Genomic DNA, 15,937 nt, shown 5'->3' with positions numbered 1-15,937 from the left:
TTATTTTTTGGTGAGGAAGAGTGGCCCTGAGCTAACATCTGTTGCCAATCTTCCTCTTTTTGCTTGAAGAAGACTGTCCCTGAGCTAACATCTGTGCCAGTCTTCCTCTACTTTTTTGTATATGGGAGCCCGCCACAGGATAGCTTGATGAGCGGTGTGTAGGTCCGTGCCCAGGATCCACACAAACCCCAGGCCACTGAAACAGTGCACGAACTTAACCACTACCCCACCAGGCCAGCCCCAGCTTAATATAATTATCTCATTTTCTGGTTGCACAGTGGTCACTTGGAAGCTTTTCTTTAATCAGACTTGGAATAAGACAGGGATTTTATAAGTGTGGCTGGTTGGTGCTGTCTCTCTACTAGGATCCCTCTTTTTATTCTAAGGGTGCAGACTTAGGTGAACTGTGCAATTAGAACCTAGAAGACTACTGAACCAATTAAGTCTTGCAGCACACACTTTATAATTCAGGCATAACACACCAGACTTTTTTTAAATGTGGGGCGGGAGTGATAGGCTATCTTGTAAAGTGGATATTAATAAATTGAATATAGAAATACATATGGGCAGGAAAAAACAGTTGCCTGGCATTTACTGGGGCCTCTGGGTGGTTATTTGATATGATCTTCATCTTCCTGGGCTACAACTGCTCTGGCTCTGGCTCCACCTTTGCTTCTATGTCTACTCTCTTTGGAATTTTCAGGAGGTGAGACATACACTTGAGTCATTCTCAGAAAGACTACCTGAGTGACCAAGTGACAGTTTTTGTTTTAGATTTCATTCTTATGTTCTTGTATTGAAAGAAGCTTTTATGTTGGAGTAGGGTTTACTCCCAAGATTTAATTTCAATTCTGTCATTTGAGACCAAAACATTTCTGTCTTTTGTAGTTTAGTTTTTATTATTTGTAGCTTAAATTTTTAAAAAAGTCTTATATTTTAGAAAATTTAACAGACCTAATATATAGAGGTAATACTATCAATACAATTGAAGCCACAAAAGATAAAAATCTGGAGTTGGAATATGAGGTAATAATAATATATAGCACTATATGCCACATGTTGTTCTAAGTACTTTATATATGAACTCATTTGATCCTTACAACTCCCTTTGAAATAGATACTATTATTATTCTAATTTTACAGATGAAGAAACCGAGGCCAGACATATTAACTTGCCCGGTGATACACAGCGGGGCCAGGATTCAAACCTGGGAAAGTCATGTTCTGAATCATAGTGCTCAGGGTGGCACAGAAGGAATATGTTCTAAGCCCTTTGTGATGAAGAGCTGTACCACTTATGTGGCTGTTCCTCACATCTTTTTCCTGAAGAGTTGGTGTAGTAAACTGTGAATTTAATTTGTATATGAAATCTATAATTACAGGAACACATTCAGGACATTTCATGGTAAAATGCTGATGTTACTGGCATTGCTTGTTGCTTGTTAACCACAGTTTCCAGCGAAGACAGAAACTCATGTGTGTCAGGGGTTTCCAAGAGCCCCAGGTTTGATGATTCACTAGGAGGACTCACAGGACTCAGGACATTGTCGTACTCATGGCTACGATTGTTACAGCCAAAAGATACAAAGCAAAATCAGCAGTGGGAAAAGGAAAGAGAGAGGGAGAAGTTCAGGAGAAACCAGGCACAAGCTCCCAGAGTCCTCTCCCAGTGGAGTCACACTTAATTCCCCCAGCAGTGAGTTGTGACAACACGTGTGAAATGCTGTCTATCAGACAAGGTTGTTGGAGATTCAGTGCCCGAGGTTTTTACTGGGGGCTGATCATGTAGGCACAGCATATACCAAAGTTCCAGACTCTCAGACGGATGGCAGGTGTTCAGCATAAAGCACATTGTACAAACAGTTTGTCCACGTTTATCAGTTAGGGTGATAGTAACCCTCCCAAAGTCCAAGTTCTAGATGCCAGCCACGGGCCAACCTTGAATGCAGGCTTTTCTACACAGCAGTCTCAGGCTTAAAATGTAAACTGTTTTCTGCACACCATCCCTGTTAACTTATTTCTACTATGAGTCTTTTTAGCAGTCTTGAGAAAGTGATGGAAAAGAGGTAAGGTATAGTTCCAATTTTGCCCAGATCCGCTTAGTCTAGAGCCAGAGCTTTTAATAACTTGAATCATTTATGATAGTTTCTGATTGGTTAAGCTTTTACCTTCCTGGAATTAAGAGTGCTTTGATGCTGTTATCTTCTGCCCATCTGTCATTCCTCAGTCATTGAGACTTTACCCCCTGACTCTGTGTCTCCCTTTCCACTCCTGGCACTCCTACTATCTTAGGTGACTTTTATGGTGTTATGAATAACTTCTCCTTGACCGTCACAGCTGCAATAGTCTTTGCCTCCCCTTCACCCCAGCCACCCACTCATATACTCACATCCTGGATTTTCTTGTTGTTTGAAACTGTTCTCCCTCCAAAGTGACCAATTCAGGCAGCCACCTTAAATTAGCCAGCCATCTCTTCTCTTTTCAGTCTGCTCACTGTTCTCTTTGGCTCTGCAGCCCATTGACCCATCAACTTCCCATCAGCCTCTTCCTGTCTTCATTCACTCTCTTATCCAGCTTAGAGTAATGACCATCACTTTAGTTATTCTCTCACCCAAACTATAAACTTCCTTTCACCTCTCGTTTGTCATACCATACACAGCCCAGGCAAAATCAGCCATCTGCTTTCTTAGTGCCTGAACCCCGACACCTCATTGGTGCTGGAGAAAATCTCACAATAGGGTGTACCCGCCACGGAAATCCTTCTCCTCCTCTTCTCACTGACTATGTCAAACCTCTATTCTTTTCAAAGTTTCCACTTCTTCCCCCGACTCCCAACCCCTCCTCTCACTCTTGGTGGATTACCTCTGCTTTTATTTCACAAACAAAATGGAAGCCACCTAACAGAAGTTTCTCAGCTCTTCTCTCCCAGTCTGCAGAGGTACCTGAACCTGATCGATTCCCTCCTCCTTCCCTCCTACTACAACAGTGGAAGCATCTGGTTCTTAAAACTAATCACTCAGTTATATTTTGGCTTCCACATCCTCTGCCTTCTCAAGGAACTTTTATTATTATTTTCCTTTCTTTTCTGTATTTTCAGTCTCTCTCTCTCAAGGGGGTGTTTGCCATTGGCATTTACATTGGTGTCTTTAATTTCACTAACGTCCTTCTTAAATCCATCCCTCTCTAGCTTGCTTCACGCACAGGAGCTGCCTTTGCTTTCTGTCTCAGTTTCGCCTTGCAATCACTTCTTAATGTTTTGTCATTTGGCTTCTGTCTCCATTGCTCACCAAATTCAGTGGACATGTTTTGATTCTGTCTTGACCTTTATGTAGCGCTTGACACTGTCCACCATATTCTTTCTTCTCTTTGCTTCTGTGATGCCACAGTCTGCTGGTTTTCCTCCCAGCCCTTTGGTTTTTCTCTTGTGTCACCTTGGCCTGTGAAGTTAGATTTCTTCAACCCCCTATATCAGGAGTCAGTGATGGTATTGGCATTTTTCTGCTTTCACACAGCCATTTCCAGTTGTTTTCATGCAAAACTCCTTTCTCAGTTGAGTTTCATTCTGCACAGTTATAGTATCTTCTGTCCATTTTCAGTGGTATCCTTCTGATTTCTAATTACTTTTGCTCCTCCCTGGAGGACATTGGCATTTGATTGCTTCTACTTCATTCACCTATGCTCTCAGTATTCTGTTTTGGTACCCTTATTATAAAATGAGTCCTAGGCTCAACATCCTTTGACCTCTTCAGTTCCAACAACCTTCACCCCTGCTCTACTTTAGTAAGTTATGCAGTGGACAAGGACCTTGGGCTTATCATCTGGGTGGACTCCCATCTATGAAGCTGTAAACTCAGATATATCAGTCCCCACCCCAACTTCTGATTCCTTCTATCTTGGCCATTCCTCTTTATTGTCCTTTTTTTGACATTGTGTATTCATTTCCTATTGCTGGTATAACAAAATACCACTAACTTAGTGGCTTAAAACAACATAAATTTACTACCTTGCAGTTCTGGTGCCATAAGTCTCACTGGGCTACAATCGAGGTGCCAGCAGTGCTGGATCCTTCTAGAAGCTCTAAGAGAGAATCTGTTTCCTTCCCTTTTTGAGCTTCTAGAGGCTGCCTGCATTCCTAGACTCATGACTTCTTTCTTGCATCACTCTAGCCTCTACTTCAGTCATTTCTCCTACTACTGACTCTGATCCCCCTGGCTCCCTCTTCTAAGGACCCTTGTGATTACACTGGTCCCACTTGGGTAATCCAGGATAATCTTGCCATCTCAAGATCCTTAACATCTGCAGAGTCCCTTTTACCATGTAAGGAGACATAGTCCCAGGTTCCTGGGAGTAGGATGTGGACATGTTTGGGGAGGGGCATTGTTTTGTCTGCCACACTTGGTCAAGACTTGGCTCTGTCACCCACTCTCTTTACTCCTAGTCCCTCTCCTCCATTTCTGCTCTTCTTAAAATTATTCCTTCCACTCACAGAAGCCACATCAAATCACTTCATTCCTTACTTATACCCCTCTAATGCCCTTCCTTTACACTTAGACAGAATGTTTAGAGTAAAACCTGAACTCCCTCCTGTGGCTGTAAAACGCCCCACATAATCCGACCTCTGTCTCATCTCTGATTTCATGGCAGACAAGTCTTCACTCTGCTCTTGACGCAGTGGTAATTAGTTTGGTCCTTGAGACACACCGAGTTTATATTCACCACAGGACCTTTGAATTTGCCCTTCCTGCCTGGAATGCTCTGTCCCCAGATTGTCGCATCACTAACTGTATCCTTCTTGTCACTGAGGTCATAGCTCAGATTGTGCTTCTCAGAGAGCCTTTCCCTGCCCAGCCAATCTGAGTCAGCTGGCCCTGCCTGTCACTGTGGCACATCACACTGTGTGATATTTCTTCTGAATACTTAGCACTGTCTAATTTCTTGTTGATGTGTTTGTCTTCTCTCTGACTGTAAGCTCCATGAGGGCAGGGGTTTTTGTATGTTTTCTTCATTGCTGTGCTCCAAGTGCCTGGAACAGTGCCTGGAACTTTAATAGGTACTTAAGATGTTGAATGAATGTTGAATGCTTCTGTTCTCTCTTTTACTATTTGCATAATAGTGAAATGTAATGTAAGCTTTATGAGGACGGGTAGCTTGTCTTATTCACTGTTGTTGCCAGTATGTAGAACCAAACTTGACCCTTATTAGGTGCTTAATAAATATGTTTTGAATGTTGAATGAATGGATTTAGTGACTTCCCTCTCCAATCCAGGCACCACGGTAAGGTCATGTTCGCCCTCTACCCTCTCACTATTACCTAAACTACTCTCCTGCCAGCACTTTGTACTTCTTTGCTCTGGAAAGCCCAAACTTTGTCTTTCAGTGCTGATCAACCTTCCTTCTATGTGGTTCTAGGTTCACCCCTCTCTCTTCCCTATCAGCATCTAACGAAATATTTTCCATTTCCTTATATTTAAATGGCTCCCATTACAGTTAGTCTATACCTTTGTCTTCCATTTCACCTGATGTGTTACAACTTTTTTGGTCTACCTGCTCCTTCACTGTAAGCTCCTGAAAAGTCTTATTAATTTTTACTGTTCCAAAACCAATAACAGTATCTCCTTATATTGTATATTATTATATTTTGTGCCTAATAAAAGTTTCTTTTATTAAGTCTTATTTTTATCCTCACAACAACTATGTGAGGCTTGCTGTGTATATGGATACTTTCCTCATTGTATAAATGAAGAAACTGAGGCTCAAAGTTATTAGATTTTTTCCCCCAAAGTCTCCTTCCCTGTAAGTGACAGAGCTAGGACATTTCATGGAAGCTTTTGTGTTACCCAGCATTATGTTACCACATTCTTCAAATCTTCTCACCACTTTCTCTCTAGAAATCAATGTTGCCTCATGTCGGAAATAAACATGAGGTTCTGAACTCTTTCCACGTTGTCCTTATTCTTGGAAGCTTGTTTGTATCTGGGCTCACACTTAGCTCATTCCTTCTAGCCTGACATGAAGAGATGGACCTTTGCCTGTTTGAGAACCATTTTCCCTTCACCAAGTTTTATAATGAAAATTTCAAACATACAGAAAGGTAGAAAAGTAAAATTCACACTCATATACCCATTGTCTATTTCTAATAACTGTTAGCATTTGCCATACATTTCACCTGAGATTATAGATTTCATGTTTCATACATATCTACTTCAGTTTACATCTCTCAGAAATTTTCCTACCAAACATTTTCCTACAAAACATAATACAATGATTATATTTAACAAAATGAACAGTAATTCCTTAATATTATGTAATTCTCAGTTCATATCCAAATTTTCCCAAGTATCTCCAAAAAATGTCTTTAAGAATTGATTTGTTCAAAACAGGGTCCAGTCAATGACATTTGGATATTGTGTCTCCTGAGAAGAGAACAGTTTTCTCCTCTTTTTAAATGACATTGACATGTTGGAAAGACTGTACTAGTTGTCCTATAGAATGCCTCACCTTCTGGACTATTTTTATTGCCTCCTTATGGCATCATTTAACTTGTTCTTCCATGCTTTGCATTTCTTATATGCTAAAAGTTAGGTCTAAAGGTTATAATACATTCATGTTAAATATTTTTGGTAAGAAAATTGCATAGAGGATGCTGTGTACTTCATGTCTCATCACATCTAGAAACATCACATCTCCATGGTATTCTGCTTTTTTATGATACAAAGTTTGATCACTTGGTTGAGGTACTGGTAGATTGGATCCCTCCATTGTAGAAGGATCTCTACCCCTTGCAACTCTGAGGCATCTTGGGGTATCATAGGATATCTTGTTTCATCTCATAGTTATAGCATCCACTGATGATCCCTTGACTCATGTTCTTGAAACAATTGTTTCCTTTATTCTTTAGGACGTTGCTCCATCTCAGCTTCCTTCCTGTATTTTCACCATCGTCTCTTTGACTGATTTACCTGTACACATGTGTAAGACTTCATTAAATAGTCCTCTCTTGACATGGCTTCTGCCTCTAGTAACCATCCTCTCTCTTTTTCCTTTTGCCCCAAGGTCATCAAAAGGATGGTCAATATGCTGTCTCCACTACTTCATCTCCAAGTTACTCTTTTTTCTTATTTATTTATTTTTATTGAGGTAACATTAGTTTATAACATCATATAAATTTTAGGTGTACATCATTATATTTCGATTTCTGTGTAGACTACATCATGTTCACCACCCAGAGACTAATTACAATCCATCACCACACACATGTGCCCTGTCACCCCTTTGGCCCTCCTCCCTCCCCCCTTCCCCTCTGGTAACCACCAATCCAGTCTCTGTATCTACGTGTTTGTTGTTGTCGTCGCTGTTGTCCAAATTGCTCTTAATGCCATGTACTCTTTATCTTTTCCTGGATGATTTTATCTACTCCCATGCTTCTGCTACATATGCTAGTGTCACAAAACGACGCCTCAAACTCTGAATTCTCTCCACATATTTCCTGGATAGCACTTCCAGAATGGGCAATCAAACAGAAACTTTCCCCCAAACTCTTGCCTCTTCTGGTTTGCCCCAGCTCAGTGAAGGGTGCTTCTTGGTCAATCAGCTTTTTCTTGCTGCTTCCGTACTTCACACCCCAAGCTTTGGAGACAACAGTGTTCTTTAAGCACATTGTGATCATTCCTGCTCTGCTTACTGTTCTTTCTGGCTGGAATGCCTTTCTTCTTGCTTCTAAACACTTGCTGAACTTTCAAAACTGGGCGGAAGCATCACCTCCTCTGTGAAGCTTTTCTGCAAAGGAGGAAATGATCATTCGCTCATATTGTGTCTGCTCTACTCTGCACACTCTGCTGTCAGAGCATGCAGAATATTTATTGCATATACGTTTTCTGCATTGCCTTCTTCCTTCTCTTTAAACACTCTGAAGGCAGGAGTTATGTCTTTGGTATTTATCTCTGGCTTTTATCAGTCACTGAGTAGCATTTAGTAAATGTTTATATTCGTGACCTGCTTGTTTTTCTTACAGCCAGTGATTAGTTTTGGAGGTGAAATGTGCTGTGGGGGTGGTGATGAGAGAAATCCTTGCATGTCATCTTCTCTTTCTCTATTGAGGAAGTTGACATTTTGTCCACATCAATAGAGTCTCTAAGAGAAGAGAAATGTTTTCTGCCCATCTCTTTCTTCTTCTTTGTGTTTTTTAGAAGGTGGATGAATGCTTAGTTAAGACAAAGTAAATAGTGGCAAAATTTTGCCTGTGTTTCAATGAAATATGAAAAAAAACTATGCCAGAAACATATTCTCCTTTAAAAGTTTTAATTTGTAAAGAGGTGATAGTTGTTAGATAATGGAAAGTATATGTCATTAACCCAAGCTCACTCCATGACATTTTTAAGAGCTAGAAAAATTTTAAATGCAAATACCTAAGAGTATCTTAGATTTTCTCCTTACATCAGACTTCTGTTTTCGCTAATTTAATAACTCAGCTTCACTTTTTCTTTCCCGCCTTATGGACTGCCATTCACTACTGCCACGAGTTATTCTGCTCTAGTTCTCCACTTGTCAATTCAATACTTATTCCCACTTATTACTACTGTAAGTCTCTTGTTAGCTAACTTTAGGATTGGTTTCTGTCTCTTTTGTGAAATATATGTAAGTTCTAAAATCTTACTTTCTGCTGTTATGTCTTTCATGTTGCCTGATCTCGATTTTTGTTTTGTTTTATATTAACTGCCTAGTTGTTGTTAGTGCCGTTGAGTCCATTCCATCTCCTAGCGACCCTGTGTACAGCAGAGCTGGTCTTTTTGTACCGTGCTTCATCTTCTGGTACTACATCAGACAATGCTCTGCTGCTATTCGTAAGCCTTTCATGACCAATATTTTTGGGAGTGGGTGGCCAGGTCCTTCTTCCTCGTCTTAGTCTGGAAGCTCCACTGAAACCTGCCCACCATGGGTGACCCTGCTGGTATTTGAAATACTGGTGGCATAGCTTTCAGCATCACAGCAATACGCAGCTGCCACAGTACGAGATGGGTGTTGTGGTTTCCTGACTGGGAAATGAACCTGGGCTGAGGGAGTGAGAGCGCCAGAACTCTCACCTCCCTGCCTAGACCTATGACTTCTTACCCTGTTTCCTCCCCAGATTATAGACCCGCTGACTACATCTACATAGTGCATCCACGTGACAACCATCTCCCTTGGGGTTCATCCAGAAACTGCCACAGCTGGCTTCATCCTCTTTGTTTTTTTTCTTTTGTTTGGTTTATCTTTTGGTCCTTAACTAGTTCCTTGAATTATACAGGAGAAGTATTAATTGCTTCCCAAGTGGGCCTGTCACAGAGCCCTAAGCCCTTTCCTCTTACTGTGTCCTCTTCTTATCACTTTTTGGGTCCAGAGAAGTCTTTCTTTCCTTCTTGTGACTTGTCTCTGATTGAAGAGATTAGGCAGATCTGCACTGGTCAGTCATTATGGCCACATTCTATCTTCTCAGGAAATCTCTTCTTTGGGAAGCATACATCTAACTCATCCCTTCCCTCTTCCTTCTCACTGTTGAGGCCTAATTACATTAAAATCATTTTACAGTTATGCTAATGCAATTATGCAACAGATCTTTGACTCAAGCCACTTTCTTAAAGCAACAAAACAAAATCTTTCCTCAATGGTGTCCTCAGAGGGGCCTTTGGCAATGAACATTTTCCTTGATAAAAAATTTTGAGATGAAAGGTGGCTTCTATTCTTGGAAATCAGAGCAACAAATACTATATTTCTATTATTGTGCCAGTAAAGACTTCTACAATTTCTCAGAATGTCTGATCCTTCTCATGAATCCTCACAAATAAGAAGAGAAGACAGAGTCCAATATGAAGAAGTAGGTCAGAATTCAATAGAAGAATCAAATGCCCATTTCTAATTAGGCTATTGCAGTAGTTTAGCTTGGACCAGCGTGGTAGCAGTAGTAGTCTGAGAATTGTTTGGATTTTGGATATATTTGGAAAGTAGATAAAAACATCCATGACACTGCGCTAATTGTTCCTTTTCTCTACATTTTCTCTCTTTTTAGTTTCGCTATTCAAATTGGCTTGATAGGTTGTATATGTTGCTGGGGACTACGGCTGCCATCATCCACGGAGCTGGACTCCCCCTCATGATGCTGGTTTTTGGAGAAATGACGGATAGCTTTGCTAATTTAGGAAATTTAGGAAACATGACTAGTCTAGGTAAGTATTGTTTGTGGTACTGATTTTATTGGAAGCTTGAGGGAAAGTCAGTCGCTGAGAGTGATGTTTGTGGAGCCCTTACTAAGTATGCAGTGGTGTGTTTAGTGGTGTGGGAGGTGGAGGGGTCTAAGCTACACTTCATATTTGTAAAGAGTTTGAGAAGATAGTATTCACAAGCATTAGAATGCACAATGGAAGTGCTGGCAGAGATATGTGAAAAAGAGAGAGCTCCAGGAAGAGGTCTAGGAACCTAATCTGGACCTTGAATGATAGGTAGGAATCAGTTATGAGATTCTCTGACATACTGGATATGGGTGTAAGAGACAGGAGTCCAGGATGATTCTAAAGTTTTAGCCTGAAAAACTGGATAAACTGGATGCAGTTACCATCAACTGAAATGAGGAAGGTGGAGGGAGAGTAGGTTTCAGCAGTAAACACCAGAAATTTAATTTTGGACACTGTCACAAGTTGGGCTCTTTGGAAACTGATGGAAAAATGGAGAAATGGAGCCTAGAGAAGTTGTGTGTGTGTGTGTGTGTGTGTGTGTGTGTGTGTATTGGCTAGTTCATACACAATAAAAAGTAGGAAGAGAGAGTATTTGAGTGCCAATGCCCAAAGGTAGATAGATGAGGAGGAGAGAATTTGTGGAAGTTTTCTTCTGATTACCTTAATTTTCTTAGTGAAGTAGGAAGCAAAACATTTGGCTGATAAAGAAAGGAGATCTCAAACAATCCTCCAGGAGAGTGGGAAAGTGAATGGACTGTTGAAATAATTTGGGTGACACACACACTCACTCACACTCTCACGCTTGATTGAGGAGGGACTGGTTGATAGCCCTGAGCTTCCAAGTCCTTTGGTCAAGCATAGATTGATTGAAACTAAACTAGCCAAAGACTTACAACCTGATGTGTGCTTAAGTGGTAGAAATGTTGAAAATGCCTGTTTGAGAATAGACTTGAGAATACAGTGATACCATGTAGCTTTTACAATGACCCTTCAACTTTTGGACCATTAAGTCTCTGATGAATGCTATGAATCCTTTCCCCAGAAACATGCACATAAATATTCGTACCAATTTGGGGTATTTATGGATCCTTTAATACATGTCCCTGGGTCCTGGGAACCCCTTCTTTGTGATTCTGAAGAGCACATTGTTTACCCTGAGGCAGGACTACTTCAATTTTGTGAATGCAGGTAATGAGCTGGGCCAGAAAATGTTATGGTATGTTTGAGCTATGTAAAATTCTTGTTCATTTATTACGCACCTCATGGCATTCAAAGAGACCTGCCAAAAGGTGTTGCACCACCTTTGAATTGGCACCTTGCTTTTATACCATTCACCAAAGGAAGTTCTCAGTGCTCTCTCTGAATTCTTTGGTTCCTATGCATGCTATAGTTGGCAAAAAGTAGATGAGTTACAGTGTCATCTCTACAATATATTATAAAAACAGCAAAGAGAAAAATAGATATACAGTACTTGATGCATTCTAGGTGCTTAAGAAACAGGATGAATAAATGAAAGACTGACTCACAGAATTTTGTAAGTGAAAAAGAGCCTAGAAATTATCTGGCCCTGGCCCATAATCTTATAGATGTAGAAACCAGTGCCCAGGAAGTTGAAGCAATGTGGCCACGATGGAATTAGTTGCTAGTTGACAGAGATGAGTTCCTGGGCCAGGAATCCTGCCTTTCAGTCTGGTATTTTTTCCACTCTACTAGTGGTTTCCAACTCTGCCTAAAATTATAGCAAACGCCAGCATTTTTCACTTGGTGTTTTCTCTCCCTGAGATGCCATCCTGTAGATTTGCTTATTGGTGTGTCAGGCAGGTGGGCCACAAGGCACAGCTCCCCAGGCCGGAGGTGTGAAAGCAGCACACATGAGGAGATCGTGGCTCCTGGAGTCATCTCTGTCACTGCAGTAAGCCCAGCCACACTGAGTGGCAGGCTCTAGCCTGGGCAAATGCAAGAGGGATTGATCATTGAGGCAGAGGTCCAAATTTCTCCTGCTCGTGGTTGATGGAGCTTCCTGCACAAGAAGACTGGAAAACTTGGAATCATAGTGTCCTTGAGCTAGAACGGACCTTGTGGATCAGTGAAGTCAGTGCTTTACTAACTCTTCTTTAATCAGAGAACCCCCACCCCCCACCCCCACCAGTGTAAATAACATCTGTCATGGAAGCTCATCAGGTAAAACAGCTCAAGGGGAGGCTTCCTTGGTTGAAAGTGGTGGAAAGGAGCCCAGGCCAGGATCTCTGCTGATTGTCTGCTTTCCTACCACCTGGTAGTAGTGTCGAAGTCACTCCACATATAGCCCAGCACATATATACCTGGCTGCAACCTGGGCCCAGAGCCATCCTCATCTCATCTGTTGCCTACACTACTCTAACTTGCTAACTCCTCTGTGTGCTTCCATTCTTGCCCCCTGTGTCCAGTTCTCCACACAATGTCTGAGTGAGCTTTTCCAAACATAAGTCTCTCCCACTGGTTTCCCATAGCATGGAATAAATACACATTTCTTACATTGGCCTACATGGCCCCCTCCTGCCCCATCAATCTCATTGCTGTTACTTCTTCAGTACAGCCTACCACGCTGACCTTCTTTCTGTTCTGTGAACACTCCCGTCTTCTTCCTGGCTGGGGGCCCCGCGGAACCTACCCCATCTATGTTTCTGTAATGGCTTCTTATCAGTGATAAGTAGGGTCGTTCTCCCTCAGAACGACCTTTGGTCCCCAACCCAAACCAAAGTCACTATAGCATCACTGCTTTATTTACTTTTTAAGATTTATTACTCTAAAATTATCATGTTAATTTATTGGTTTACTTGTTTATTACAGCTTCTCTAACGGCAAGAAAGACATAAGAAAAAAAAAGGGAAATTCCTGGGAAAAACTGTCTTAGATTTTTCAGCAATGATACCATGTCACATGAGGTTGGGGCCTGAAAGTGAAGGGATTTCCTGCTTGCACAGAAATTTAATGAGATTAGAAAAAAAGGTTCTCTCATTCTAGGTTGTGTCTCCAGTGTCTGGAACAGTGCCTAGCATGAAGGCTCTGTGGAAAATGGTTTGAAAACCAACTTTATGATATAATCTCATTTTACCAGTTAGGAAATCACAAAGGTATTTATGCCACATACTTTTTATTCATACTGTTCTTAGTGTTCAGTGGGCGAAATTACTAAACATTCTGAGGTATTAGGGTCAGATAGAAGTGTAATGTAATGTGATTCTTAAATGATATGGGGTCTTTAGTCAAGGTGGTGGGCACTGTTTAGTTGTAGGTTTCTTTGTAGTCTTGCTTGGGTAGTAAGGTAGTGGTCTACTGTATCTCTTTGTAACCTTATGATATGTGAGACAGTTGCATACAAAATAGGAGAACGATTGGATGGAATATTTTGATAAATGGTCTGCATGTGTTGTGGCTCTGTGAAACCACTTGTAAATCTTTGGGACAAGCTAGGTTACAGCAGATGGAGCAGGCTCTGCACTGAGTATAGAAAGATAAGTAAGACATAGTCCAGTTCTCTAGGAGCTGACACCAGTGGGAGTGGGAGGCGGAGATAGATATAAACCATCATACTTCTAGTCTAGCTTTGAATTAGTGAATTGAATTGTGTGTCAATTACTGTGGAATTCTCTAGGAAGCTGGGTCACTCTGCTCGGGTAAGCCATTTGAGAGGAAGTCACATTTGAGGTCATTCATGGAAGAGGAGTCTTTTCCAAGAGGGAAATTGTGGTAAAAGGTATTCCAGATAGAGAGAGGAGAGTGAATACAGGCTTGGAGGAAGAAAGCTGTCATCAGTGCCATCAGGTGGAAAATATTTTTAGTGTAAAAGGGTCGAGCTTAGTCTCATGAAATTTAAGCAAAATGTGCTTTATGCTTAGTTTCCTCTCCAGCTCCCAAGGGCAAAGGCTTCAAGAACACAAAAGCCAAGAACAAACTTAGGCACCATTTTCTTTTATGCTGCAGCAGCCCTCCCTCCAGACAGTGACTGCACAGTGCCCTAGCTACTGGAATGAGGAGAAAGGTGTGGGGTTAGGAGAACATCTGGAAAATCGGTTGACATTTCAAAAGTGTTATCCTGGCATGTGTGTCTTGTGGCAGGATTGTGAAGGGACTAATATGACATGTTATGGATCTTGGACTTTATCCTTTATGCAGTAGACTGTCACCAAAGTTTATTAATGGGAGCAAGATGATCATATTTTTGTTTCTCAAGATAAAATCTGGTGACAATATGAAGACCTGATTGGAGTAGAAAGATCAGTTAGGAGGCTCTTGTTAGAGTAGAAGGAAGAGATGATGGGGAGCTGAACCAGGGCATTGACCGTGAGGAAGGAGAGAGTTTGAATAGCTCCAGTGCAGATATGGGAGTCACTGAGGCTGTGGGAGTAGCTGGGGTCACCCTGAGAGTGTGCATGGGATTCTGGGAAACACCGGCATGTAGGGAGGAGGGAGAGCACTAGGAACCAGTGAATGAGACTGAAAGAGAGAGATCAGAGTGGTGGAAGAACTAGGAGAATGAGGTTCTGGAAGCCGGAAGAGGAGACAGTGGTATCTTGGACATCTGGGATAATCGGACGTCTTCAACTGAATGTCCCAAGCACCACAGAATAAAAACCTTCAAAACTGAACTAATAATCTCACATCTGACCAGACCTGCTCTTTTTGCTGACTTCTCATTTCCTACCATGACACCATCATTCTCCAGATGCTTCAACTTGAGGTCTTTTTTTTTTTTAATTTTTTTTTTTTGTTTATTTATTTTTCCCCCAAAGCCCCAGAAGATAGTTGTAGGTCATACCTGCACATCCTTCTTGTTGCTGTATGTGGGACGCGGCCTCAGCATGGCCGGAGAAGCGGTGCGTCGGTGCGCGCCCGGGATCCGAACCCGGGCCGCCAGTAGCGGAGCGCGTGCACTTAACTGCTAAGCCATGGGGCTGGCCCTCGACTTGAGGTCTTGATCGGTTTTTTATTTTCACCGTCTCGACTTCTGTGCCATGAGTTGCTAGGGCCTGTAACTTCTCCCTCTCTAAATCTTAGGGTACTTTCTTCTTTTCTATTGTCGTTTAGACCCTCTTTCCTTACATAATGGCAGTAGCTCAAGTCTCTCAGCCTCTGCCTATTCCAGCTGGCAGCTAAGTCATCCTAGACCATTTATCTAATCCTGTCCTTTTCTGCTCAAAACCACTGAATGACTACTAGTTTTTATACACCTTACCTGCGGGGCCCAGATTAACTCTCCAGCCACATATCCACCTCCTCCCATCCACACAATACGCCCCACACCCCAGCCAAAGTAGCTTACTCACTGTTCAAACATGCCGTGGACTTTTGCCCATCCGTGTTGTTGCTTTTGTCAGAAAAACTTTTCCTCTTCTTTCCCACTCCTGTCAAAATCGGATTCATTTAAACCAGGCCCTCTCATATTATAACATAACTTTTGAAGTGACTACAAGATTTAAAGTGTGCCTTCCCTGATGATATGGCAATCTTGATTATGATAATTTATCCTATAAAAATATTTACCATATATTCATATCTAATATATGTGTAAAGGTATGTTTAATGCAGTATTGCTTGTAACAGTAAAATATTGGAAACAACTGAAATAGATGCAACTTTGAAAAAATAGAAACACACACACACACACACTGACATGGAAAATTGGCCACTGAATGTGGGCTGTGATTCTATTTTTTTTAATAAGTGTTATGTGTATTTGTGTATGTGTACAC

General features: G+C 41.5%; 1 protein-coding gene across 1 annotated transcript in view; it reads left to right on the top strand.

Moving 5' to 3' along the window:
• LOC101396640 (ATP-dependent translocase ABCB1-like) overlaps positions 1-15,937 on the top strand; it is a 60,955-nt gene that overhangs the window by 19,892 nt on the left and 25,126 nt on the right. The window contains exon 6 of the mRNA XM_087434053.1: positions 10,043-10,199. Coding sequence (XP_087290179.1) covers positions 10,043-10,199 — 157 coding nt within the window. The remainder of the gene's footprint in view (positions 1-10,042; positions 10,200-15,937) is intronic.

Source organism: Ceratotherium simum, chromosome 1 (genome assembly GCF_057802395.1).
Source record: "Ceratotherium simum simum isolate JZ-2026a chromosome 1, ASM5780239v1, whole genome shotgun sequence".
Lineage (NCBI taxonomy): Eukaryota > Metazoa > Chordata > Mammalia > Perissodactyla > Rhinocerotidae > Ceratotherium > Ceratotherium simum.
This window is presented reverse-complemented; position numbering and strand designations above follow the sequence as displayed.